Source organism: Podarcis muralis, chromosome 9, assembly GCF_964188315.1.
Source record: "Podarcis muralis chromosome 9, rPodMur119.hap1.1, whole genome shotgun sequence".
In the NCBI taxonomy this organism is placed as follows: Eukaryota; Metazoa; Chordata; class Lepidosauria; order Squamata; family Lacertidae; genus Podarcis; species Podarcis muralis.
Window position 1 is genome coordinate 38,383,526 of NC_135663.1, and position 27,173 is coordinate 38,410,698.

The 27,173-nt window shown below is 43.6% G+C and overlaps 1 protein-coding gene and 1 long non-coding RNA gene across 12 annotated transcripts in view; one reads left to right on the plus strand and one right to left on the minus strand.

Moving 5' to 3' along the window:
• Positions 1-6,841, minus strand: part of NR3C2 (nuclear receptor subfamily 3 group C member 2) — a 133,727-nt gene extending 126,886 nt beyond the window's left edge. Inside the window, exons 1-3 of one of the 11 annotated variants that reach the window (XM_077934080.1) lie at positions 6,144-6,841; positions 1,618-1,684; positions 352-392 (exon numbers count right to left, since the gene is read on the minus strand). In XM_077934080.1, coding sequence (XP_077790206.1) covers positions 352-358 — 7 coding nt within the window. In that variant the 5' untranslated portion in view covers positions 359-392; positions 1,618-1,684; positions 6,144-6,841. Of the gene's footprint in view, positions 1-351; positions 393-1,617; positions 1,685-2,543; positions 3,364-3,855; positions 4,050-4,952; positions 5,131-5,531; positions 5,556-6,143 lie in introns of those variants that run through there. The other 10 variants (XM_077934083.1, XM_077934081.1, XM_077934082.1 and 7 more) reach the window with 10 other exon arrangements.
• A 391-nt stretch (positions 6,842-7,232) lies between these two features.
• On the plus strand, positions 7,233-26,264 carry LOC114604458 (uncharacterized). The gene is made up of 4 exons (XR_013394193.1): positions 7,233-7,634; positions 18,289-18,586; positions 24,371-24,446; positions 25,176-26,264. It is a non-coding gene; the product is annotated as an uncharacterized LOC114604458 (long non-coding RNA).
• Positions 26,265-27,173: the final 909 nt, after the last annotated feature.

The window sequence follows — 27,173 nt, forward strand, 5'->3', positions numbered from 1 at the left end:
AAGGGTCTTTCTGTGGTCCCATCACAGCTCACTCTTACAAAAACTGGTCATCGTCTTCTTTTAATATGGCCCATGGATACCTGCTAGTATGGAGTTTTACCCTTCAATTCATGAGAGCTTAATGCACAGTGTTCAAATGGTGAACATAGTTGAAGATTCCTACACATACCTGATAACTCTCTGATTTCAAAGGGTATCGGGCATACATACATAGCACTCTAAACTGTGTAGATATTACATCAAATGCATGGAGACCAAGGCAGGGCAGATGGACCTGACAGGTCCATATTGTCATCCCAACACACACTTGATGAGTTATTATGTCACAGTTAGCCATAAATCAGGGCTCACCATGCATAAGCCGACTGCACTCGCTTTGCTCCTCCCTGCTACTGAAGGGAAGAAAGAAACAATAATCCATGATTCACATGCAATGCATAGCCAGGATTAGTGGTTTGTTTCTAAATGGGAAAGGAGCCCAGGTAGGTGTGTTCATGGTGCACCATTAACCATGGTTTACATGATGCATAAACTGCCACTTTAGCCAGTTTGCCAAACATCTGCATAATGAAATCAAAATTAAATCTGGCTTTTGGAATCTAAGAATTCTTATTCTTAAAACCTCATTCTTATCAGTAGAGTTAAAAAATAATACATTTTCTTTGAGCTGAAAGATTATTCATGAGAATCTTATATGGAGCCCAGTCCAAAGCATGCTTATTCAGAATTAAGTCCCAGCATTTAGCAGGGCTTGCTTTCAGTTAAGTGTACATAGGATTGTAGCTTTGCAGCACATTCCTATATATGTTTAATCTCTAGGAAGTGCATTTATTATTACAGCTTTACTGTTCATAACACAATTTTCCCTCTCACATAACTGAGGAGCCATTTACAAACTGAAACCCCAGTCCGAAATCCACAAGCAAATTACCTTATTTCAGTGGAATTTACTTCTGTATCTAGGATTAAGACCGATTATACCATATTCCAACTAACCAACAATAGCCTCTAGAAAAACATATATACAGCAACTGTATATACATATATACAGTTGCTGTGCAACTGTACTGTAATCTTTAAAGGGAGAAAGAAGTAACTGGTCATCTTTAATAATACTTTAATAAACAAAAAGACCAGATGACTTGAATCTAAAAGCAGCATGGATACATTATTTAGTTATTCAAAATACATGCACTGAAAGATGTTCAGGTGATCTGTTTGCAGAATGCATGCAAACATTATGCCTCCTTATTTAAGCGTTACTTTGTCATCTGTTTACTTGCCCTTGTCAAACTGTTGATAATCTACTGTTTCAGTGACTTAGTCCTTAGTTTTCTCCCTTCATATTGCCCTCTGTACTGAAGTAATAGATATACTTTTGTGTAGACTAGTTAGAACTTGAAAAAAACCAGGTATGAATAAAGTCATGGTGACTTAAATCTGACAAGCCTATCATTCTAATTTCTGTAAGTAAATAAGAGATAAAAGGTCATGCTAGCCTAAATACACAGAGACTGGTTTGTAAGGAAGACACACTTGTGAAATCTTACAGAGCAAAGTGACAAATTCATGCATAACGTCATAGCCATAAAATATTTATAACATTGCTTAACTCACATGAAGCCACGTGTAGCAAATCATGGCATGTATCTATCAAATGTGCATCACTTCATTCAACTTCCTCCTAGAGTTAAATATAAATTGCATATTTTTAAAAAATGAACTAAACTTGACTTAAAACTGTTAATTTGTTTACTATTTTCTTAAAAAAATAACCCAAAAACCCTGAAAATGAAAACAAACTTTTCATAGGGAGTAGAAGTAACTTTTAAGTAAGAGAACAAGCAAATCCACTACTGGATTTCTATGTCCTTCTCCCCAGTATGGACTTGAAACTGAGAATCTGCTTCTGCTGTTGGTCAGTAAGGTTCACCTAAAGATTGTCTGAGCATTTTTACCCTGCTGATTTCTCTGTGCCCTTTTCACTGTTGACTGTGATAAGATATATGTGTTACCAGATCACACAAGCAAAGACATTAAGCTACTCCTGTATCTTTCTCACACCCTAGACGAAGGTATTGTGCAAGCCTGATAACTTTGGAGGACAGAGGCTCCTAGTACCTAAAATCTTAGATATCTGGAACAGCCTAAAGATTTTTCAACACATTCATCTGGTGACCTGGCAACTGTTGTTTATGCATTCATAACCTCAAAGCTGAAAGTCTGTTAGATGATCTATTATGTCAACTTGGAAGCTTCCACTAGTATAGAATACTGAAGCCCACCTCTTCCAAAGGTGACACTAGCAAACAGCATTTCTCCATGGAGCTTGGGGCATAACATTATTTAACTTTACCTATGAACACATCTAACAAGTGGGCCAAGAATGACTTGTCCATAGGCCACCCAGAGCTTTATTGCTAACCATGATCTTAAGTCAACACTGTTCACGGCACTACAAGGAAATTTGCGCCTACTCCCTGTTGCTTTCTGCAATTCAAGGTTCTTGTGCTATTTCCTCAACAGCCCAAATCCCTGCACACCTGAGTTACCACTTCACCTCCAGTGTCCATCTTGTCTTCTAGATGGGTGGTCTTTGCACATACCATATGTATGTTGGGGCAGCTAAGGCACACACAGAAAGCATTTTATGAAAGCTGGCTTTTGGTGTCCATCATTATGTCAGAACTGAATTGGAAAATTAGATACACTTCACTTCAAAATATTTAAATGGAGATTATGCTTTTATTTATAAAACTGAAGCAGGCTTCCCTCATTTTACAACAACCACGAGCAGTATAAATTGATATAAAATCTCACACTCAATTATTGCTTCTTCTTTCCATCTCCCCCCCCCCCAAAAAAAGAAATATATTCTATAACTGTCTAAAGTAATAAGCTATACATCACAGGGTCTGAAATTGCTGCCCCTTCCATCATGGCTTGCATTTGTAACAAAACTTGCAGTTAACTTTAAATATGATGAAACAGTAACTAATGCATGTTCCCTTTCTAGCATAAGTTTGAAGCTAAAATACCCTTATCAAGCTGTCACATTTGGAACTACAGTACTTTGAAGTAAAATCTATGAGTTTCACAGAAACCAGCAAAGCTGAGTAACCCTAAATGCGACTATCAGCTTTGATACAGAAATACACATTTTACTGTAGAAGTAGCAATCCCCGACAATGAAACATTGAAAATTCCACACCCTATCCGATTCCTGCAAGGCATGCTATCCTATATTTTGTATCTCAGCTTGGTGGTTGCTTTTCTGGCTCACAGCCCTTTAACTCAGCAGAAAGCCTAGTCTATAGCCTCCAAACACGGTTCTCCTAGCCTCTAAAACCCCAGCATGCAGTTTAACCCAACCTAGTTTCCCATCCAAACAACGCAGACAAACCCAGCCTGTGGACAAATTACCCCAAACCCCACAGAAACTTTAGACTCCTTATGTCTTCCCTGACCCAGAAGCCTCCTCTTGAGACAGGATATTTAGGTTCTGCTTTTCTTCCTAAGGATCTCCTCAGGGTTGTATCTGCCAGAAATAATATTTAAAGTTGCACAGAGTGGCCGATCATTTGTGGCTCGCCCAGCCCGCGCAGGAAACACCGGAGAGAACACGCAACATTGGGAACTTGCGTCCCCACGTGCGAATATAGCATAATTCTAATGCACGTTTAAAAAGTTACGTTTTCCTTCCCTAATTAGAAGTCCCTGAACTCTCCCGCTACACAGTACTGCTATAATTTAACGGGTGCAGTCACTCCTCCCTGCTAGTCACGATCTCCCCCCCCCCCGCCCCGCCCAGCACACCTATTGCACTTTCCCTCCACCTGTAGGCATAATACGCACGTCCCCTTGCAAGTGTCACCCGCCTAAAGTCAACCTCCACGGTCGGAAATGCAAGGCTGTCTCGGCGCGGAGGAGGAAATAACGAGCAGCCAGCTTTATTCTCCGGACAGTTATTCCCAACTCGAGATTTGTTGTGTCGCCCAATGACACTATTCAGGGCAGAGAGAGGGAGAAGAGGAGGGGGCGCGCGTGCGAAGGTGCCAAGTCCTTTTAAAAACATGTCACATGCTCAGATAAAGTTCAGAACCGGGTTCCTCCCCTCCTTCTCTCCCATTGGTCGGCGGGAAGAGCCGAGCCGCGGCTCCAGGGTCTACGGCGCTTCCCATTGGGCGGAAGCTTTTGTCAGTCACCTGGCGGGCGACATGACTGATACAAAGTTGCTGCGACACAAGCTAGAAAATGTAGCTCTCCTTAAAGCTGCAGAGCCTACCTAGGAGAGGCGCCCCGGCGGGGCTTGCGCGGTGGGGCGGGGGGGGGGGGGGAGACCTGTAAATTTCCTTCCCCTTCCCCTGACCCTCCCGACTGCCTTTTGCAGCTGGAGCTGTCGGGAAGAGCGAGACTTAGAAACTAATCGGATAATGTTTAAAGCGCTCCACCAAAACATATGGCCAGCGAAAGGGAAAATAGCTTTTTAGCAAAGCCTTCCCGCAGAAGAAATCCATTCAGGCGAGAGTTGGAGCTGGATCCACACGCCCCCCCCCCCATGCCCTGAAGCTGCGCCTCCTTCCTTCCCCCCTCCCTTTTCTTTTTCTTTTTAATGGAGGCGATATCCAGATCGGGGGCTGGCTCCCGAGCCTCCTTTCCCCGCCTCCCGAGGTCTCTCGGAGACATTAACTCCACCTGTACCAAGGTGAGCGCGACGGGGGCCGCTTCCGTTCTGCGCCTGAACCGTTGCCTCTCCCTCCTCCCCCCGCCTCCCCCTGCGAGGAGCCGCAAAAGCAACAACGGTCACGTTTTCGTGTCATCCCCCCCCCCCAAATAAATTTCTTTAACACGAGCGCTGCCGAAGTAAGAAACAGCTCTCCTTCCTCTCCACCCGCCCACCCCCCTTTGGAAAACGCACACACAGAAACCCACGAAGCGCCTCAAGGACTTGCCCTCTGGTTCCCTCATTGCGTCTGCTATCTTCTTCGCCAAGTCCTGCTCGGGGCATTTTCTTTCTTTTTATTTACCAAAGTTGCGCGGACTAATACCCGGGAGCCCTCCAACCGGATCCCCAAAACAAGAGACCCCCCCAAGGAGGGCTAAGGAGCATTTCCCCCCGCGCGCTCCATCTTTGAGGGCAGAGTTTCTAAATATATTTTTAGGAAGGCACGGACATTTCTCTCTCTCTCTCTCTCTTCCTCCCCCCCCCCGCCACTTCTCCGTCTGGAAAGCTGGCCGAAATGACGCACGTTTCCGGGGGGTCAAGGAAGCAAGATCACCTCCGCCCGCCCGCCCCCCCAAATGCTGACCTCCCCCCAAACCAGAAGTCGACAGCAGCGGTATAAGCGATTCCCCCCCCCCTTTCCTCCCGACAGCAGACATCGCCTCCCCCCTCCCCTCGGTTTGCGCGCACACACCCTTCTCGATCCCTTTTCTCTCCATTTCATACCCAGACCAAAATAACTCCCTGGGAAATAAAGTTTAATGGAATTCCAGGCACCCTGGGCGAGAGAGACTCGCGGAAAAAGTACCTCTGCCACGAGCGAGAAAACCGCTCCAAAAGGCGACTCGAAAATCCAACACGCAGGCAGACACACGGACACACACTATCTCGGCTTCGTGCATATTTAAAACTGCAAAGACTGTTTTCTTCCTAAGAGAGAGGGCACAGCAGACCTCCACAATATCGGCAGACTATTTTAGAAGTCACGTGCCCCCTCCGGGTTTCAGCCCTTCTGACAGATATCGATCCCCGTTTCTACAGCTAATAACGCGCCGAAGAACTAGTGCAAGCTCCCGAATTGCTCTCCCAAGGCCGGAGTGCTTGCAATGCCGCCCCCCCCCAACCCCCAACCAAGTTTTTAAATTGGGTATGGCCAGCACTGGCAGCGTCCTGGAAGTGCCTCTTCTGCACATCCCCTCCCCAAGAGGAGATCCTGAGTTACTGGTGTTCCCAATTACTTCGCTCTTTTTCAAAATAAATAAATAAAATCTCACCATCCTGAGAACTAAATACATCTGGACCTCCAGCTCTTCCCCTCCATTAAAAAAAGGAAAGCTCTTTTCTTCCCTGGAGGCGCTGGGACTCTAAGCAAAGTGTGGCGAGCTGCCCGCCCCCCACCCAACCCCCCCCGGGTACTCACCTTCATTTTTCCGCCACCCCCCGCGTCGTGCAATGGCCGGAGGAGGCAAGACCCTGCACTTCTGCGAGTCCGATCCAGAAGCGCAGCCAATGGGGAACGAATGGCCACGGAAGAAGGTGGATCCGGAGGAGATTTGGGGTTAAATCCTGGGAGCGGGGGGGGGGGAGGTTGCGAGAGACTGAGGAGGAGGTTGCAACGCTCTCACACGCAAGACCCGGCAGCGAAGCGGGGGGGAGAGCCGCCGTACTTCCAGCCTCTTTGGAGGGGGCGCCGGGGCCGCGACAGCGAGAAGTCCGCTCGGCTCAGCCTCCGCGCTGACAGCTCTCTCCGCAAGGCAAGGCTGGCGAAAAAGCTTTGCCCCCTGGCTGTCACATCGCCGACCGTTGCTGGAGGGCGTGGGGTTGGAGGTAGAAAGGGGAGGGAGCGTCGGATCCGGCAGGTTTTATTCTTTTTATTTTATTGTTATTATTATTCAAGAGAAGTCAGACGCCGTGGAGAAGGGTCACCCAAAATAAAATAAAATTGAAACTTCTGTCATTCCAGGTGAAACTCCCATCCGCGCCAGCAGCGCCGCCGAGGGAAGAGGTGGGTGGGAGACCAGAGAGCAGCTTCGGAGGGTGTAAACTTTTGGGGTCCCCCCCCCCTCTCCCACTGCGCGCGCCCTCCGCTCTTCTCTCCCCCCCTTCTTTGCGCGCGTGTCCTTTCCTCTTCACCTTCTCCCGCTGCTGCTGCTGCTGCTGCTGCCGCTTCCCCCCCTCACGCCTCCCTTCCTTCCTCCTTCCTCCTCGCCGCTTTTGCTTCCCGGTGTGTTTTTCCGCCTCGCTCCGTCTCTCGCAGTCACCCAGCGGGCTGCTGCTGCTGCTGCTGGAGCTGGTTCCTGGAGCTGCTGGAGGGAAGGGAAGGCGAGCGAGAGGAGGAGCTTAGCGGTCTCCCTCCCTCCCTCTCTCGCGCGCTCGCTCTCTTTCCAGGCGCGTCTCGCAGCAGCAGCAGCAGCAGCAGCGGGCTCGGAAGAGCCGCCTCTCCGCCCCTCCCGGCACCAAAGTGCAGGCAACGGCGGGAGCGCTGCAAGGGCTGTCTCCGGCCGGCTTGAGTCGAGGGCTGGCCGCCCAGCCGCGCTTCCACACCCAGGGAGGGGAGGCGGGTAGAGCAGGCCACGCAAGGCCAGCCCAGCCAGCCAGCGAGCGGGCGGGCAAGGCTGAGCTGCACACACGCATCACGCGGAGGGAAACGCTCCCGCTCCGAGCGGGGAGGGCAGTTTCCGCCTTCTGCGTACTGTACCTACAGTAGGCGCGCCTTTCCCGGGCCAGGATTCCCACCCTCTGCCCCACATCCAGCGACGCGCCACAACAGGTTCCTGTTTCTCCCCCCCCCCCCACAGGCGCGTCCCCCCCCCCCCGCGACAAGGACCGGGCCCTCCTCTCGCGGGGAAGTTTGAGGGCTGCGTTCAGGACAGCGCCAAAGAGTCGAAAGAAGAATGGATTTCATGACTCGGTGGGTTTGGAGAGGGGCGGGTGGGCTCACAGCGCAATCCATGCGCCCTTTGGCGATGTGAAACGGGCTGAGATCAGGCTAAAACTCATCGGGGATCATGATTTATTAACTCGAAGGCTGCCTTCGCCGTATCATGCCTTGCATCCAAGTCTGTCGACTTCAGTGCACAAACCATTAATTATCCAGATTCCAGACGGTGTGGTGCAAAATCACAAATTGGAACCCAAAGAGTTGGAAGTCCTCTAGTCCAGCCTTTCCCATCCTTGGGGCTCTTCTGGACCACAGCTCCCATCAGCCCCAGGCAGCACTGGGAGTTGAGGTCCAAAATATGTAGCCAGGGGCCCAGGTTGAGAAAGGCCACTCTAAAACAACCCCATGCTCAGTGCATGATCTGTAATGCAGGATGCAACCACAGCATGGCTGAAATGGCCATCCAGCCTTTAGTTTGCTCAGATAAATTTGCTCCAGCAAAACAAAGTCTGCCACTACCTGCTGAGGCAGTTTGGTCCACCATGGAGCAACTCCTATAGTCAAGAAGTTTCTCATGTTTTTGCTGGAATTTCTTCTGTGCAATTTCCACCCACTGGTTCTAGAACTGCCACTAGGAACAACAGAGTAGAAGCCTGCTCTATCTCCCTTGAATGACAGTCCTCCAGTCTACCCTATATTACTGGATTTTATTTCTTGCACTGTACCTAATTTCAGGACTTTTTATCATGTTGGCTTTGGCCTAGTTTTACAGCCTGTCACAATTATTTTGAATCTTCCATCTTCTCATCCAAGGCCTTCCCCTCCAGCTTGTTTCTCTATTGGACTTCTTGCCCACCCTTCACCATTCGGTGAAGATGCTCAACAGACAATCACAACTAGCATAGGAATAGCAATTGCAGGGTGTCTGTATGGAGCCAGAATTATTCAGGCAACATTTCCTACCCTTGCCCCTGTTCCTCTCTGGTAGGATACCAGGCAGCAGCTCCAGCCAAAGAATATCTGAGGAAAGCAGGTGGAGCAGGGCAGCTGGGTCTTCCTCAGTCTGCGGTAGAAGTCTTCCCTTGTTGGCAGCTGGTAGGAAGAGGCAAAGGAATGGGGCTGAGCAGTTGGACTTCACTGAGGGCTCTATGGCATGTCACCCTGGTGGTGCAGATGTGATATTTGGGGTGGCCCAATGCTTATTTTAGGGTGCACTGCTACGGTTCCCTTACTCATAACTGCAGACTGAGGTCATTGTGCATTAAACTGCTTTGCACAAAAGCAACTCTTTTTTTGTCCCAGAACATGATGATGCACCTCAAAGAGGAGAGTTTCCCTATGATGGAGATGTATGATATAGTGTATTATAATGCATGTTGCATGTTATTGGGTCAAGTTAACAGTTTAGGCTATTCATGGAGTGCTCTGTTGAATAAGGAACCGGGAACCAACCTCAGCATCATAAAATGCTAATAGGACTGTGATAACTGCAAGGTCACCACCTACTTCCCAATTGCTGAGATATAGAACTTACAAAAACACATTCAACCTTATTCACCACACTTGGTACCAGTTCACCATTTTTGGTGTCCTGGCTTGTGTACCCAAGACAGCTTCCAGGTTGTGGCCATAAAATGATCAGCAACATTTAGCCAGATATGGACTGACTTGCTTATTAATGCGGTTGATTATATTTAATTCTACTGTGTGTCACTGGAGATGGCTACTGAAAGAATGAAAAATTCAGACCTGTATGCTCAGCTTTCCACTCACTCATTGGGAAACTAACAGCATGCCTGCATTACTAGTGAGAAGTCAGTCCTCATTGTGTATAGGATTGCAGCCTAAACTTTCTATTTGTGCCTTAGAGGAGCAAGTGGCAACACATGTATTTTTAGCAGCTTTTTAACAGCTGTTGTTAACAACCATAATATCCTGAACAAAAATAATAATCCTAAATGTTATGAATTAATAAGGCCCTTGGTCATTGGAGATGCCCTTCAAAATAACCACACACAAACACAATTTTAAGTCGAACATGCTTTCAGGGTAGATTAACACAATATTTTTGTCTTTGTCCAAATAGTGCTCCCACCATGCAGAGCTGAATTTACAAAATAGCATTATATCTATCTTAACACACTTACTGCTTACAGCACAAGTGCAAAGAGATCAAGGATGGTATGAGTTTTAAGATTCATTATCGAAACAAGTAGAGATTTTATTTTATTATTGTTTAAAAAATGTAGCCAAAAGTGTGTTGTGATTACCTACTGCAGCCATGCAGTAATAAGTGAATGCTCAGAGCATCAGGCCACAATTTCCAAGTAGGTCAAGAGTAGCAGTAAGGGCATTTCAGATGAGAAATTCTCTTCCCTTCCATTAGATTTTATAAGAAAGGTTAACTTGTGTCAGATACATGACATTGAAAGCAGCAGTCAGACAAATGTAAGCCATTCTGTGGCAGATGTCATCTTTGTTCCCAAAGATAGATAGAGATAAATGTGCTGTGGATAATGCATTGCAAAACAAGATTACGCTGAAGTTCAGCAAGTGTCACATTTCCCCTCCACCCTACAGCTAGACTGAGTTTATATTGGGGGCAGCAGGAGTAATGGTGCAGTGCCAAATCAGTCTACTGTACAGTGTTATTTAATGGTCATGTGTCTTATTTTGAGAAGTGGATGGAGTTTTGAATTGGTTCCAGTTCAAGCAGCTGGGCATTTGCTATTCCAACCTTGCTTGATCAACATCTATTGCATAGAACATTACAGTTCTAAATGTTATTTCTTCAACTTTTGTTACTGATTAATTTCTCACAGGAGAGGTGGTGTGACTCACTAGAAGCCCAGCTCTGTGACCAGGAAGCCCTTCCTCCTACTCTCAGATGTGTGTGTAGGGGGGATGATTATATTCATCGTAATGAGGGCAGGGTACTCTGCTCATATGTAAAGGCAATCATCTTATTGTTTAGTATTTTTTAAGGTCATGTGTTGGTGGTATTTTACGCTGGTTCCAAGGCACAAGCTCTGGGTCAAATTGAGCCACAGCTGTAGATATTTTTCACTAGGCTGCTTTCTTTTGTTAGAGGCAAAATGAAAACCAAACTTTGTCTTGACATGACCCCCGAGATGAAGCAAATTCAGTGTTCTGTAATCTGCTAGATTATTTTATTAAAATGATCTAGGTTCCAAAGAGATTCTTTCAACTTTCTATGCCTAATGAAATGAAATACATCAACACATCTTATACTTTCTGTTTACATTCTTATTTTGCATTAATATTTAATCCACAATCTATTTTTAACTCCTAGTGTCCCAACTCCAGCTATATACTTGAATGATTTAGCTGAATTACAGGATATGCTCCCTTTTAACCTAGTTTCTCTCTCCCCCACCCTCCCCCACTCCTAAATGCCATTTAATGGCCCAAGCAATAAATGTGGTTGAACCACTTCCAAGGATAGTACAGTAACATTTCGAATGCATATTGACATTAGCAACCACGGCCTTGTATTGGAGGGGGGCGGGTGGGCAGAACATGGCATTTGGAAACAGGTTACAAACATATTTTAATGTTGTACTTTTGTTCAATGAGCTCAGCACTGAAGTTTTGGCAAAACATTACATGTTTGAAATATGACATTGACCAAGCATTTGGCAATGACTACATTGATCAGGGACCCATTGGTGCGGTTTCAGGTCTGAGTAGAAGAGCAGCCTACCTCCAGCTGATGATGTTCCAGATGATGTTTCTTTCTCAGCTCCCATCAGCCCCAGCCAGTTAAGGATGATAAGTTTTGTAGTCCAACAACATCTGGAACGAGTTAGCAACAAGTGTAGTCAAGTGAGTAGTTCAGTTCATAAGTTTGTTTTTCTAGCCAAAGGCTATGACACACTTGTATTAAGCAGTGGTATTAATAAAAGAATGCAGAACACAATCCATAATAGAAAAATCCATAATAAAAAAGACTTTGGCAAGTTCCTGAGCATTAAAACACAGTTTCCCTTGTGCATCTCTGACAGCTCCAATTCTCATATTATTTTGCCTTTTTAAAATCCAATTTGCCAACAACCATGATGTGAGAGAGGTTACCAGAGACGCCAGAAAACTCAAATCCAGCTTGGTTTGAGATTAACCTCTGATCACCAACCATTTTATAGCAATTTTTCCTTTTCCTTTTTCCTGATCCCCACCCCTTGCAGCCAATGCATAGAGGGCCACTCTCTGTGTTACAAAGATACAAAATAAACCAAACCATTTCTGACAGAGTGTGGCGGTTTGCTTGTGCGAGCAAACGTTTCAAAGAGAGATCTCTTGGGTCTTTAGCCCACTTTATCATTACACATTTGACCACTTCATCCTCAGTTCCCCATTCCAACAACAAATTGTACATTCTCGATAATACTTTTGTACCACATTCTATTATTTCTCTCTGGAATTTTGAGATTTCACGAGCAAATCCTTTCTTTTTGTCATTTAAAAATAATTCATTTACCTGGAAGTGTTGTAACCAATTTACTACTTCACCTCTTACTTCGTTGTATTCTCTCAATTTTAATTGATTATCTACTTCAATAATAATTCTCTATATGTTATCCACTTTGTTCTCATATTTGGCTTCTTTACTGAGATTGCTTCCGTTGGTGAAATCCACCAACATTTGCAATTTTATGACAAAAGACAGAATTAGATACAAATAGATGGAGAATACAATTTGGACATGCATGAAATAATAATGAAATAATGGAACCATGGAGCGGGTAGGGGGAAGTCAAAGGATTTGAGAAATCCCACATTTGGATATTGTATAAAGAGTATGAAAAATGTTACAGTTGGTTTTTTATTTAAAAATTTTATTTTCAGTGTTTATTTTTATATGATGTTTGTTTTCACTAAAACTAATAGAAATATTTTTTTTTTAAAGAGATCTCTTGGTTTCTATATAAGGTGCAGCCTAACAGATAGTGAGTGGTGTCTTCCACCTGAGGTTGACCACAAATACAGTCTGTCTGCTTATGGGATCTTGCTGAAGTGGTCATGCAAGACTGCAGTGGGCATCATTTGGAAACACAGCCCAGTCAAGACATTTCTTAAAGAAACTAGTGAGAGTCTGATCAGCTAAGTAGCTCTAAAATGCTCTGTCCAAAAGAGCGGATACCAAGGGGGGGGGGGAATTGGGTGTTTCTAATTTATTATAGGCCCTTAGTCAATCCCTTAGTCAAGTGAGTATAGAAAGGAGAAGTACTGGTGGCAGCAGTGGTGGAAGGTTGTGCTAGGCATTCAGGAGCAGTCAAACCTCTACAGTTGATGGCTTGCCAGTCACACTGAGAAACAGCAGCAGGTCCTGCAGTTTGTGTAGGCAGAGGTGGGAAGGGATAACTAGACTCTCTCTGGTTTGACGGGCTTTGCCTAGAATCTTCTGTCAGTTAACCTGGAGATCTTGCAGTCCCAACTCCCCAACTAGCTCTCCTGATGGTTCAGTGTAAGTAGCTGGAGCCAGCTTTTCAAGGCTCCAGGTTCAAGCCCTGCAAATCCTGGCCAATTTTCTCAGTTGAAGCACTGGTAGCACATGCAGCATTTGAATCTGCAGTTGCATCAGAGTAAGACACTATTTATCTGGGCATCTCATTTGCACTCACACATTTTACTCAGTGAAAGAATATCATAAAGCAAAAGTAACTGTCACCTAGTTGTATGGTAATATTATTAACTAGATGCCTAGAGCAGCTACCTTTTGGCTTCAGGATTTTTTTTTAAAAAAATATCCACCCTGATCCAGAGAACAAATTCAGCATGCAAAGTCAGGTTCCAGTCTGTGCACTTACTACTTTTTAGATCAGTAAATGCATTGAAATGCATTGCTTTCAATAAGATAGACAGGCTCCAGAAACATTCTAGTGCAACTAGTTGTACATAAATGCTTTTTAAAAGCATGACTAGATTGGACTGGGGCCATAAGCCTCCATGATGAAGTATGAATATTGAGAATGGGAGCTGTGGGTTCTTTTATTGCAAGACCTACTGTATAACCTGCTGTTCTGATGTACTATGGAAGGTAAGGGAGCTATCATAGCAATTCACTGTCTTCCTAGCTTCCCCATGCCCCTGTCCAAATACCGCTTGTGTGATAACTTTGGAAGTGACCTTTGAGGTCATTAGTCTGGGATCCACAATGTAAGATGCAGCTACATCATCCCTGACAGATTGCTAGTACGTATGGGCTGTTCCAGTATCAACCACCTGAAGACTGGAGGCAGGTGGGTAAAGGGGAGAAAGGGGACTAGGCAAAATTTAAAGTGGTTGCTATATTGGTGGTTAATGTATCAGTCAATCTGATTGACAGTCATACTTCTTGTCTCTAGGGCTTCCCCACCCACTTCTGGCCCTTTCCCCATAAAGACTGGCCTGGGACCAAACCAGGACATTATGGATGTATTATTATTATTATTATTATTAATTTCATTTCATTCTATTTCTATACCACTTTATATTTTTAATAATCTCAAACCAGTTAACAATCTACATTAAACATAAAAAAAACCACAATCCAGAATACAACATCGCTAAATAAAGCCAAATATAAAGGACACATTCAAAGCAACATAATTAATAGGAAACTAAAATATTATCTTAAAGATTTCAAAATAAAACATGACAAAGGAGGTCAACTGCAAAATGCACATTTAATGCAGTTAACAAAAAAAAAGTTTTATCTTAAACATTTCAAAAGGAAACATGGTTAAAGGAAGTCAAATACAGAATGCACATTTAAAACAGGGCTGGGGTGGGGGATTGCAAACGTTCTTTGGCAGCCGAACGTCCGGCGGCTTCCACGGCTTCTGATTGTGTGCAGCAAACTCCTGCAGCCAATCAGAAGCTGCACCTTGGTTATCGAATGTTTTTGGAAGTTGAACGGACTTCTGGAACAGATTCCATTTGGCTTCCAAGGTACGACTGTACAGTGGTACCTCGGGTTAAGTACTTAATTCATTCCGGAGGTCCATTCTTAACCTGAAGCTTTAGCTAATGGGGCCTCCTGTTGCTGCCGCGCCGCCGGAACATGATTTCTGTTCTCATCCTGAAGCAAAGTTCTTAACCCGAGGTACAGTACTATTTCTGGGTTAGCGGAGTCTGTAACCTGAGCCGTATGTAACCTGAAGCGTCTGTAACACCAAGGTACCACTGTACTGTGAATGTGAGGATAACAGAGCAGCTAGTTGTGAACTAAGCCACATTTCGTTGCTGCATCATATTTGCTTTATTCTGCAAAAAATGCTGTGCTGAACATGTAAGTTTCTGGTTTTATTTTATTTTTAATTAGGATCAGATTAACTCTACACTTAGAGGGGAACTGGCTGGCAGGCACCCATATTGTTGCACAGCAAAATGGCTTCCAGCCAGCTGGTTTTCTTCTAGGGTGCAAGCTGTAGGAGCCTCAAGCAGGCTGCTCACTCAAGACTTTCTCTGACTGAGGGCGGATTTTTCATCATCACAATCACCCTGTAATTACTGAAATGATCCTGAGGAGCTAAATATTAGAACTTTTTTTTTTTTTGCTAGAGTTAGACACCACATCTTGGACTTTCCTTTGCTCTGTAATTCAATTTCAGATGTGCTCTTTATCCAGCCAGCAATAAAGAGGCATGTTTGTTTGCCTACTGTAAGACGTGCGGGTTTCTTTATTCTGCAGTTATGTTGATGATAAGGGGCGAAATAAAGAGATAAAGTGATCTGAAAAAGTCTACACAAGTTACTGTGCTCTTTTAAAGCACTCACTATACTCACAAACATAGTGGCTATTTTTTTATTCTTTTTTCTTGAGTTCTTTATGGCAAAGGATGAAAATAGCCCTAGAGGAACAGAAACATTGGTGGGCACATGACAGCTAGCTGACTGGCTACTTAGGCTATAACTCTAGCCTAATTTATTATTTCCCCAACGTGAGTAGCTCAGCATGAGACCTTTTTGGGTTTTCTGTGCAGAAATATGAACTCAGCTATCAGTAAAAAAAGAAGATAGAATTGATTTCCACTATTAGTTTCAAATTGCTTAGTTAGTCCTTTATATAGCAACCAGTTAAAAACTTTTCCTTCAGTTGTTCAACAGGAAGGAAAATCTAACAAGACAGAAGCAAGACTAGAAGGAGGAACCCTCAAGAAGGACTTAACATAGAGACCCTAAAGTATTTTATTTTTTTACTGGAAAAGTTCATTTTTCAGGTGGAATCTGAAGATGAGATATCTAATCCAGTAGCAAAGCCCAGTTCAGCAGCTCATTGTCATTAGCAAAGTTCATGAAGAATCAGAACAGAGGGGCACCGAGCACAGGTGGAAGTCTGGTATTCCTGGAAATCTCTCAAAAAAATACTGAGACAATTCATCAGATTCAACTTCATTCATACCCAAATACTAAGTGTTATGTTTACTTGACCTTTACATAGTCCATTATGTAAGCTAACCCACACTCTGCATGGAGGAAGAGTGAAGGTGGCCTGAGCCTCACATCCTCGATGCCAGTGAGGGGAATTGGGTGGCAGTATGCACCCTAACCAAAATACCCTACCTAGAAATCTGGCTGCCCCACCTAACAAGGAGAACTGGCTACAGTGCTGCCCCTTCCACATTTTCTATTCCCAAGTGACATTCAGCATGCTTTGGCTAAGTAGCATGCTCAGTTTTCATTGGGCTGTGTTTTTTGGTGGGTGTTAGATAGATCGATAGATCGATAAATGCTCATTCACCAAACCTGAGGGGTCCCCTGAGAATGCCAACACCTACCATTTGTTTCTCAGTGGCTTTAGGTTGGTTCGTGTTTTGTCACCACCTGATTTCACTGAGAGAGCAATTAATTTCCAACATGCATACAGGAACATAGGAAGCTGCCTTGTAGCAAGTCAGACCATTGGTCCATCTACCTCAGTATTGTCTGCTCTGACTGGCAGCGGTTCTCTAGTCTCTTCCCTAGTGGAGGCATTGAACTTGGGACCTTCTGCATGCAAAGAGTGTGGTGTAGTGGTTAAGAACAGTGGACTCGTAATCTGGTGGACCGGGTTTGCTTCCCCGCTCCTCCACATGCAGCTGCTGGGTGACCTTGGGCTAGTCACACTTCTCTGAAGTCTCTCAGCCTCATTCACCTCACAGTTTGTTGTAGGGAAGGAAGGGAAAGGAGATTGTTAGCTGCTTTGAGACTCATTAGGGTAGTGATAAAGCGGGATATCAAATCCTCTTCTGTTTTCTTCTTCTCTATCATGGAATTGCTGCCCTTCTTTCGGTTCTGTATAGATCGTCTCAGTTTGTTCACCCTCATCCAATCCATAACTGTGCCCTAGCCCTGATTCAAGATGCCCACATGCTGTTCTTGTTCTTGCAAGGTAGTACTCACTACTCTCTGGGTTATACATTATTAGTCTATGGAATAGACATATGTATTATATGGAGAAGTTAATGGTTGAGGGTGGGTCTCCTCCTGCATGAACCTAATGACACTTACTCAGCCTCTGGCTTCACAGTGGAACTTGGGGGCAGGTGTACAGAAGCTTTCAGCTGCAGAGCCACTTCAGCTTCCTGCTGCCTACAACTGCCAGGAAAGCTTAAAGGGGAAGCACACTTCCTTAAACACTCAAGGCATTTGGGTTGGAGAAGCATGCTCCGCTGCAGCTCCATGGAGCATGACCACTGCAATTTGGAGATACACATCTCCCCTTCACACTTAATTTTTACCATGGCAAGCATATCAGAACACCCACAGAGTTTGGCCGCTCCCATAAAGTGTGAAATGTCCCTTATCTGCTGCATCACACTGGCCCATTAAGGCAGGTTACGTTTGGGATTTCTCCCAAATTCCTGTGTCACGGTTCCTTCCCCCACCCCCAGTTTAACTTTCCCTTCATTGCATGAAGTTTCAGAAATTAATCTCCTTTTGGACATAATCCCAGAGCCTCTGAAATCAATGGAAAGACTGCCACCAACTCCAAAGGGATTTGCTATAAAGCTTTCATTGTTTTCTGTGCTATTGTCCTAATCTGTCTGGCTCCTTTTGTTTTCTTTCTTTGCTCACAACCCCCACCCCGCTCCCCACCCCTTGATGTTTACTGTGTTTCCCTTCACTGACTTCCTATGGGTTTACAGTCTTTAATGAAAAGAGTTATATCATGTCGTTGACATACCATTAGGTAGCAGAGGCACAATGGTATGGTGCATATATATTGCTATGCATGTTCATATAAATGTCTACGAGATCTATTGTTACCTGTCCTCATTTTACAACTACAAGAGGGAGACTGGGCCAGCTTTTAAGACAGAGAAATTATTTTGTCAAATTTCTGCTTTTTAATTTTACAGACATGTTTCTCTGCCACCTGTTATTCTGCTTCCCTATTTGTCATATATTCTTCACTTTCTATATGGTATATATTGGTACAGTAGTACCTCGGGTTAAGTACTTAATTCGTTCCGGAGGTCTGTTCTTAACCTGAAACTGTTCTTAACCTGAAGCACCACTTTAGCTAATGGGGCCTCCCGCTGCTGCCGTGCCGCCGGAGCCCAATTTCTGTTCTTATCCTGAAGCAAAGTTCTTAACCTGAAGCACTATTTCTGGGTTAGCGGAGTGTGTAACCTGAAGCGTATGTAACCCAAGGTACCACTGTATTAACACTATCACCATATATTATTTCTAATTGCAGAAAAACCTGGCTATGAGACCTTGAAGACCTGCTCCCTGCCTTGCAGGCCCTTTCCCCCACCTGGCCTGGGAGGGCGGGGCCCTGACTGACCCCGGCTACAAAAGAGGCCATCTAGGCTGCCTCTTAGTGCAGATCCAGGTCATTGAGTCATGGCTGCCATAAACCACCATTGGCAGAATTGGCAGCAACAGCAGCAGCAATGTTCTAGACTTACAATAATATTTTATTCTCTTGCTGATTGTGCTGTACGCCCTCCCCCGGCAAAGTTCTAAAAAAAAATTAAATATGAAAGATTCAGGTAAGTCTGAACAAGATACAAAAAGCTTTGTTTTTATACCTGTCTTACAGTTCTGGTAGTAGCATGGGAGACAATGGCCTGCTTACACTTCCAACCTGGAGCCCATAGAAATAAAGAAATGAACAACATTCATTTGGATAAATAGTAAGATGGGTTACACAAGATGGTGCCTCCTTTCTTTCCATGTGGAAAAGCCACAGGGGCTGGCAGTCGAATCTTACTGTGACACTACTTATTTTGACAATTTATATGCCACTTATTTACAATTATGGCTAAGCAATGTATAGTAAACTTAGCAAATACAATAGAGATAAGCTACAAAACATTAAGATTTTATAAACCTCCTGTTCACAGGAGAATGCCCTCCTCTGTACCCATGGAAGACAGACCAGGTACGCTAGGAAGCCTATGTGGTACACACAGGCTGTGTTATTCAGCATCTTACTTCCACTATCCACTGTTCAATATCTGCCATATAATGCAGCTGCCCTACTCTGTCTAACAGTAGGGCTGACCCTGAGAGTAATCTGTCAAGAGTATCTCATTTTTTCATATGTACCTATTTTAATGGCACATCACAAATTACTTTAACAGACAAAATTTATTTTAAAACGTGCAACAGAAATGCTAAAGCACTGCTAAAGTGAAAACACAGAAGAGTGAAAAGAAGGATATGACAAAATACAATGGTTTATAAAGGCTAAACTACTTGTTGAAGGCCTTTGAAAATATCCAGAAGTAGCAAGGCATGCAAGTTATGTATACTTGCTAGTGTAACTGGTCGTGCAGCATTCGTTCTCCATTAGTCTAACACAATTAAAATCTGCTGGTCTCTTGAATATTCTCTTTTGTACTGGTCAAGTGAGTTGGAAAAAACTATTGCTACGTGAGCCTCTGTGATTCAGGGAAGCATGTTTAATTTAAATTCTAACTAGTTGCTTTGTGTTATGAATATTATATATCTATGAAGTTACAGTATAATAGCAGATCTGGGTGGTAAAGCTCCCTCTGGAATGCATGTGGATGCAGGAAAAAATGTTGGTTCCAAGAAACAATTATGCAAGTTGAGCTGCTGCTGCTGCTGCTGTGTGTATATGTGTGTTATTACATATGCAGGACAGCCATGCCTACTTTAGCCACATCTACTTTTGCTTTGGCCACTCCCACATCTGGCATGCAACACTGGCCAAAGTAAATGCAACCATCAGGAAAATTATTATTATTATTATTATTATTATTATTATTATTATTATTATTATTAGGGGGGTTATCCTCCTCTGGATGTAAACTATTGGCTCCCAGTATGTTTCCAAGCACAATTCAAAGTGTTGGCGCTGACCTTTAAAGCCCTAAACGGCCTTGGTCCTGTATACCTGAAGGAGCGTCTCCACCCCCATCACCCAGCCCAGACACTGAGGTCCAGCGCCGAGGGCCTTTTGGCAGTTCTCTCCCTGCGAGAAGTGAGGTTACAGGGAACCAGGCAGAGGGCCTTCTCGGTAGTGGTGCCTGCCCTGTGGAACGCCCTCCCAGCAGATGTCAAGGCAATAAACAACTACTTTACTACTTTACAACTGAAGGCGGCCCTGTTTAGGGAAGTTTTTAATGTCTGATGCTGTATTGTTTTTAATATTCAGTTGGAAGCTGCCCAGAGTGGCTGGGGAAACCCAGCCAGATGGGCGGGGTATAAATAATAAATTATTATAATATTATTATATTATTATAAGTTCCGTAAGGGCTATCACATGGAAGATGGAACAAGCTTGTTTTCTGCTGCTCCAGAGGGTAGGACCCAACCCAATGGGTTCAAACTACAAGAGATTCTGATTAAACTTTAGGAAGAGAATGAAATGGACTACCCTCGGAAAGTAGTGGAACCTCCTTCACTGGAGGTTTTAAACAAGAGTTTGGATGGCCATTTGTCAAGGATTCTTTAACTGATTCCTGCATTACAGGCATTGAACAAGATGACCCTTGGAATGCCTTCTAACCCTATGACTATCAGCCTGATTCAGCAGAGCTATTATTGTGTTCTCCTTTCCTGACCAGAAAGCTCCCTATACAACAGAGGTTTGGTGCAGAGGAAGGGGAGCCAGTTCCTGTATAGTGGTGCTGATAGCTGCTGTTATGCTGTTACACAGTGGTCTGGAGCCTGCTCCTGTTTTTCTCCTGCAATCATAGGAGGAGTCATGCTGGTTGGGTTGGGTTGGCGAGGCAACAAAACTAGGATTGAATGGTGTGGAATACGTTTTTAAAAATCAGTTGCAGGGACAACGGGAAGTTAACAGGAAGTTACTGTTGCCCAGCCAGAGTTGGCCAGTTGTCAGGGCAACAGTTAACACTCTTGTTGGGCCTTTGAGAGTACGAGCATCACGAGAAACAAGAAAAATATGAAGAGAATTCATATCTTGCAAATCTGCATTTAAATCTGGTGAAACATTCTGCTGAAGAGGGCTTCCCCCAGAACTGTTTTAGATGTGTATGGCTTAATTGAGGGGAGGCATGGAGGAGTGGAAATCCACCCACTTGACCCTGGTCTATCTGAAACTGCAATTGCAACTAAACCATCTGGCACCTTAGGCCTTGGTCGTGATAGAAGCCATTCTCCAGATTTTGTTGGACTACAGTTCCCCAATCCCTGACCACTGGTCATGCCAGCTGGGAGTTATGAGAGTTGTAGTCCAACAACATTGGAGGGCTCTGCATTGGCTACTCTTCCAATGCACAGATGACTTTTCATGCAGTGGTAACTAGTAGTACTGATTGGTTTGTTGAAGTGCTTTTTGTTGTTGTTGTAAAAAGATAGATACTGCTGCTCATATAATGAGAAACGTGCTGTAGGTGCCAGCATAAAATGGCTGACTTGTCAAGCAAGCAAGCAAGCAAGCAAGCAAGCAAACAAAGTAACAGTACTCCATACCAATGAATGCATTCACAATAAACTAGCATTGGTTGGTTGTTCCATCTTGCCAGGTGGTGGTGAGAATGTTACAGTCCATTTTATTAGAAATGTGGGGAAGCTGAGGAATAGTTAAACTATCCCCAGCTTGGTTCAATGGTCCTGCCAAGTGGTGAGTAGTTACATGCATGGCGTGGTAAATTACCCCTTGGGAAATGATGGTCTCACATTTAGCCATTGTCTCACAGTAACAGCATGTTATATTGGTCTCTTAGTTACACCTTTTAAATTCAGCACATTTGGGGGACTTGTCGCTTCTTTCCATTGTCTCGTTTACAAGCACTATTATGTGGTAATTATAAGGCAATTCACTAACACTTTAAAATAATGATTCAGCTAATTAATGCTGAATTACATTAGACAAATCTTAGCAGAGGCTGAATTATAATGATTACTGCCCCCCTCTCAAAACACCAAAGGAACTGGAAATTGGACAATTACTTTAAAATGTTTATTACATTAAAATAAAGGTGTGACGTTTAGGAGGTTTTGTGCTTCACTAGTAGAAGAAAAGCTTTCAGGAGCTTCTGACATGTAGAAAAAAGGCACATAGGATGCAAAGCAGCAATGTCATCAATGCCTAGGGAGGCGATGCAGTTACTGTACTAGGCGCTAAAGCATGTCTCTAAAACACTGTACATTAAAACCCTCACCATTCACAGATCAGATACCTCTTCCATGTTCACCCCAAATGATTTCAATACATTACTATATTAGTTAGGGTAAACCTTAAAACATTACTGGAAATAACTATTTGCAACACAGCACATAGTTAGAGAGTAGAATTCACTTCCACAAGATGTGGTGATAGCTACCATCTTAGACTGGCTTTAAGGAGAGATGAGACAAATTCATGGTGAGTAAGACTATCAGTGGCTATTAGTCATGAGAGATATATACTATCTACAGGTTCAGAGGCATCATGCCTTTGGGTACCAGTTTCTGGGAAACAACAGAGAGAAAGGGCTCATGGGCTCAAGTCCTCCTTGTTGGCCTCCCATAGATATCTAGATGGCCACGATGGAAAATGTGATGTGGGACTACATAGTCTTCTTCTGGTGAGATCCAGCAGAGCTGCTCCTATACTCCAGTTCCTATAATGAATGGATATTGTAAGCATTTCATTTTCCATTTATTTGTAAGTCGCTTTTCCACACGAAAAGTCATGCTCACAGAAGCTTACAAAAAACAAAACAATAATACATTTCAATCAAGCACTACAAAAAATTCACAACAACATAGCAAAACAGCAGCAAATATAATAATATAGAAAACCCCCACATTTCTGTACTGTAAATATAACAAGATTACTTAAACAACATGCAGCACCCAATAGCAAAATAACAAGGGAGCTTCACAATCCTAGAAACACCCCTCCCATGTGGTTGCTCACACTACTCTCCGCTGCAGCAGCAGCTTCCAAAGGCAAGGGGTGAGATAGCTGGAAACACCCCTCTCACTGCCCCACCCCCCTCAGTCTGCTGTGAGCCAGCTCTTGCCTGCCTTCTTATTTACAACCAGCTGTCAGCTTCCTCCTCCTTAGTCTCAGTGTTGTCCTTGTAGAACTCAGCAGGAAGTTTGGGACAAAACTAGAATTGCTTGGCTCCACCTGTCATTGGCCTTGTCTCCACCTATTATCGGCTTTGGTTCCACCTCCTGTTGGGCACCCCTGTTTTCTGCCAGTTGCAATGAGCACCAGCCACTGCTGATATAGTGGTAGACAGTAATCTTTTGCTTTGCTGTACTCTGCTTTGCTTTGCCCTTCCTCCCTCCCCTCCTCCCTCCCTTCTTCATAACATGCCTTTAACCAATAAAGTAAAGAGCTGCCTTTGAAAGCCACTGACTCTTTCTTTGGGATTGCTTTATGTATCCTTCTACTAGTCTTCTGGGTTCTTTTGTATCAGACAGCAAGAGAGCTGTGCAAAGGATTATTTTAAGGATTCATCTTTGCTTAACTGAAAGATCCTTTACCACTGTGTTGCAAAGCTTGCTTAAAAACCCACACACACTTCACTAAAAGATAGGCAGGGTCACATGAATACGACATGCCAGGTAACAGCATGAAGTTGTCCCAGGAAGGCACTGCTATTTTGACTACTGTTCACCTGATGCCTTTCAAAGGATGACAGAAAAATTGCTCACACAAACCCCATCTACAGAATAATATTGCTGGCAGTGACACTGAAATGGCCAGTAATGCCAAGAGGGTATTGGCTTTGTCTTATGTTGGGTCTTTGGGAATTAAAAAGCAAAACTACATGTTATCTTTGCCCAAGAAGATCCTGCTGGATCAGACCAATGGCCAATCCAGTCCAGCATCCTGTTCTTTCTTTGGCCAACCAGACGTCAAATGTCTTTGTCTTTAGTATCTGATATGACCTGGCATTAAAAAGGAATATTGGCCTAGAAGCAGAATGAAAGCTGGAAACTGTAGTTAAAATCAAGATTTGTTGAACCTTTATTCAAGCTAAATATTTAAGACATGCCTTGTTCCCTTTCTCTGCAGCCATTTCTCCAGGATTCTGTTTCCAGAATCAAGGGAGATGGCACATTTCTTTCTCCACCCTAGTATTTCTACAGCTATTCCCCATACAAGGATTTGACTGCTGGTCTACAATAATCTCTTGCTGGTAGATTGAATCCAGTGAAAAAGCAATTCTCCTTTGTGGTTCTGCTTCTAACCACTGGACATAGTAGAGAGATGCAACTCCATTCCAATAGTCTTTGTGCCCCTTTAGTGAAAGGTCTTTGCATCTTAGATTTCTTCCCAACTACTTCTTGTACTTGGGAAAGATAATCATCCTGATAGTCCTCTTCTTTTTGGACAGGCAGATCAGATCAAAAGGAAATCAGGCAACAAGTTCGAGAAAGGCCTCTTCCTGAGACTTTGGAGAGCTCCTGTCAGTGAGTAGACACAGTGCTGTTCTAGTGTGGACCAAGACCTGACTCAGTAGAGCAAGGATGGGGAACCTCTAACCCACAGGCTTAATTAGGCCTTCCTATTTGGCCTGTGAGCTAATGAAATTAGGTGTGGGGCAGGTAAAAAGCTGGCTTAGCTGAATGAAAGGGGCCTGCAGGCACCAATGATCAGCTGATTGACGGTACCTACATACCTGTGTGAAAGGGCTTCACAGGACCTGACCATTGGCATGGGCTTTGCAAAGCACTTTGCAAGACCCAACAGCCACCTGATTGTCGGCTATTAAGAAGCCTGTTGCGAAGGGCTTAGAAAGCAGAGAGTAGCTTCTTATGAGTCCAGGAGGCTCATACCATGTGTCACCTGCTGAGACAGGGCACACCATCTTTTAGATAAGATTAATAAAACAGTTTCACAGGAAGGAGGATGGCTACCAGCCAGTTGAACAATGACCCTGGCAAATGAATTACACTTCCTGGGTTGCCTTTGCCAATGTTTTACTTGGCCTTGTCCCTTCTATATCACAGCCAGGATTCCACTCAGCTCCTGCTTCTGTTGTTATCACTTGCCACTTAGACTTCAAGTCTCTGGCATTAGATCACTGCATCTTTTTAACCATAGATTTGTTCTCCCCCACTCTAGGATTCCAAAAGTCTGAAGACTGACTAGGAAGAGGATTCTATTTTGGTTACTTATGTTGAATTTTTGCCTTTCAGAGGTGTTAGATGATGCTAGAAGACTGGGAAATTACACTGTGTGATGTGACGTTATCTGCATAAATTATATGAAATAACAACAGGAAGAAGTTTCCATTGTGGGATAGGTATTTTTCCGACTTCTTGAGAAATCCACAGGAGGTTGACCTTTCCTTGAATCAGACAATCTTGATTATGAGTCAAATCTGAGCTCTCACTATGAAGTCTTTTTTTAAATGTCTGTTTGAAAAATGACCAGACTATCTTATCAAGCGGGCTCTTTCAGGATTTGGGGGAAGCTTTCCTAAACAATAGACAAACCTCAAGCGCAAGAATCTGCTTACCTTAATGGCTCACTAATGCTTTATATCCACTGTTCTGGTGTGGTCCCTTATAGATTCACAGAAACATTCTGGGTGCATTATTATTTGCTTCATAGAATTTGCCCATTTGGTTTTTGGTTGTGTAAAAAAACCCTCGTTGTCAGGGAAGCTGCAATTTTGGGAGAACCATTTGCAGTGAAATATAATGAGGATTGGCTGATCCCAGTGAGCAGGACTGATTCTGAATGGGAATGACATCACCAAAGAGCTGAACTAACTCCAAGAGAAACCTACTGAACTGGAAACAAAGCACTGGAGAAAGCTAAAGAAGACTTTTTATGTTTCGCTTCACAGTTATTTCAAGACGCTGCTTTTCAACAAATCCCCGTGTCCCCAAAAAACACTCCAAACCTTAATAAGATTTTTAAAATGTGCCATAACACATTTTTAAAAGGCTTAGATATACATATGTATTTATGTCTGACTAATATTTTACAAATTGACTGTGTTGGCTTACTAATAATGTGTAAATAGCAAGGGAGCTGGTGGTGAATAACTTTGAATTCCATTATTAAACAGTGCCCCTTAGCACAAAAAACCTCACCACACTTCTTGTTGCAGGCCACATAAAAATGGCTATTTGATAACTGTATAGTCAGGGCAAAATGTGTGTCTATTTATCCAACATACATGCTACCGTGTACACCACTTTGAAGTTTTATTCTTTTTTTTACAATCAAGTGGTGTATTAATATTATGAAATAAAAATGTAAAATTATTTTCATTATTGTTATGTATTAATAGTTCATTTTCTTTTTAGGACACCTTCATTATTAAGGCTTCATGTTCATTAATAGCATGCTTCAGTGTTTTATAGCACTGCATAAGAGACCTGGACAGATACATGTTCCCTTCCACTGGGGTAGCCAGTATAATGCTCTTCAGATGTTGTTGAACTTCAACTCACATCAGCCTAACCAGCAAGGCCATTGGTCAGGGATATGGGAAATTGTTGTCCAAAACCATTTGGAGCACATCAGGTTAGCTACCACTGTTCTAGGCCTTTTCCATATTTTTGTAGCTACATAACTATAGGGATTTGATGTAAGCCACCAGATGGATAGTTTAGTGCTGCATGTGAGAAAGCAGTCTCTCATTAAGCCAGCAACTATGCAGCCTCTTGTTGATATATGTACATAGAAATCGTCTAAGCATGTTATGATGTGGTCTACCTCCTTCCTTCCTTATTAGTCACTAGACACAGGGCTTTTTTTCAGCCAGAGCTCACTGGAACTCAGTTCCGGCACCTCTCAGGTGGGCGCTATTGCCATTCTAAGAGAACAAGGGAGAAGTCCATGGTGAGCTCTGGCACCCCTTTTTCTAGAAAAATTGCACTGACCAGACATAGATGACGGCAGCGATCAGTCCAAGAAAATGGGAATGAAAGGTGGTAACTTACCTGGGAGTAAGCACCATTGAAGGTTGCAAGTAGACTTACTGATGAGTGTAATTGTGAATTGTCTTTCAGCTATCTCAACACTGACTGCAAAGTCAGTTTCTTAATTTATAGAAGCTTTTTAAACACTCTTATGATTTTCCTTTCACACATAGAAAAAAGCCTCCTTTCTCTGTAGAAACATGGCCTTTTTGAAAGCATTATGTGGAATACTAGGAAGACGTCAAAGATGATGTAGAG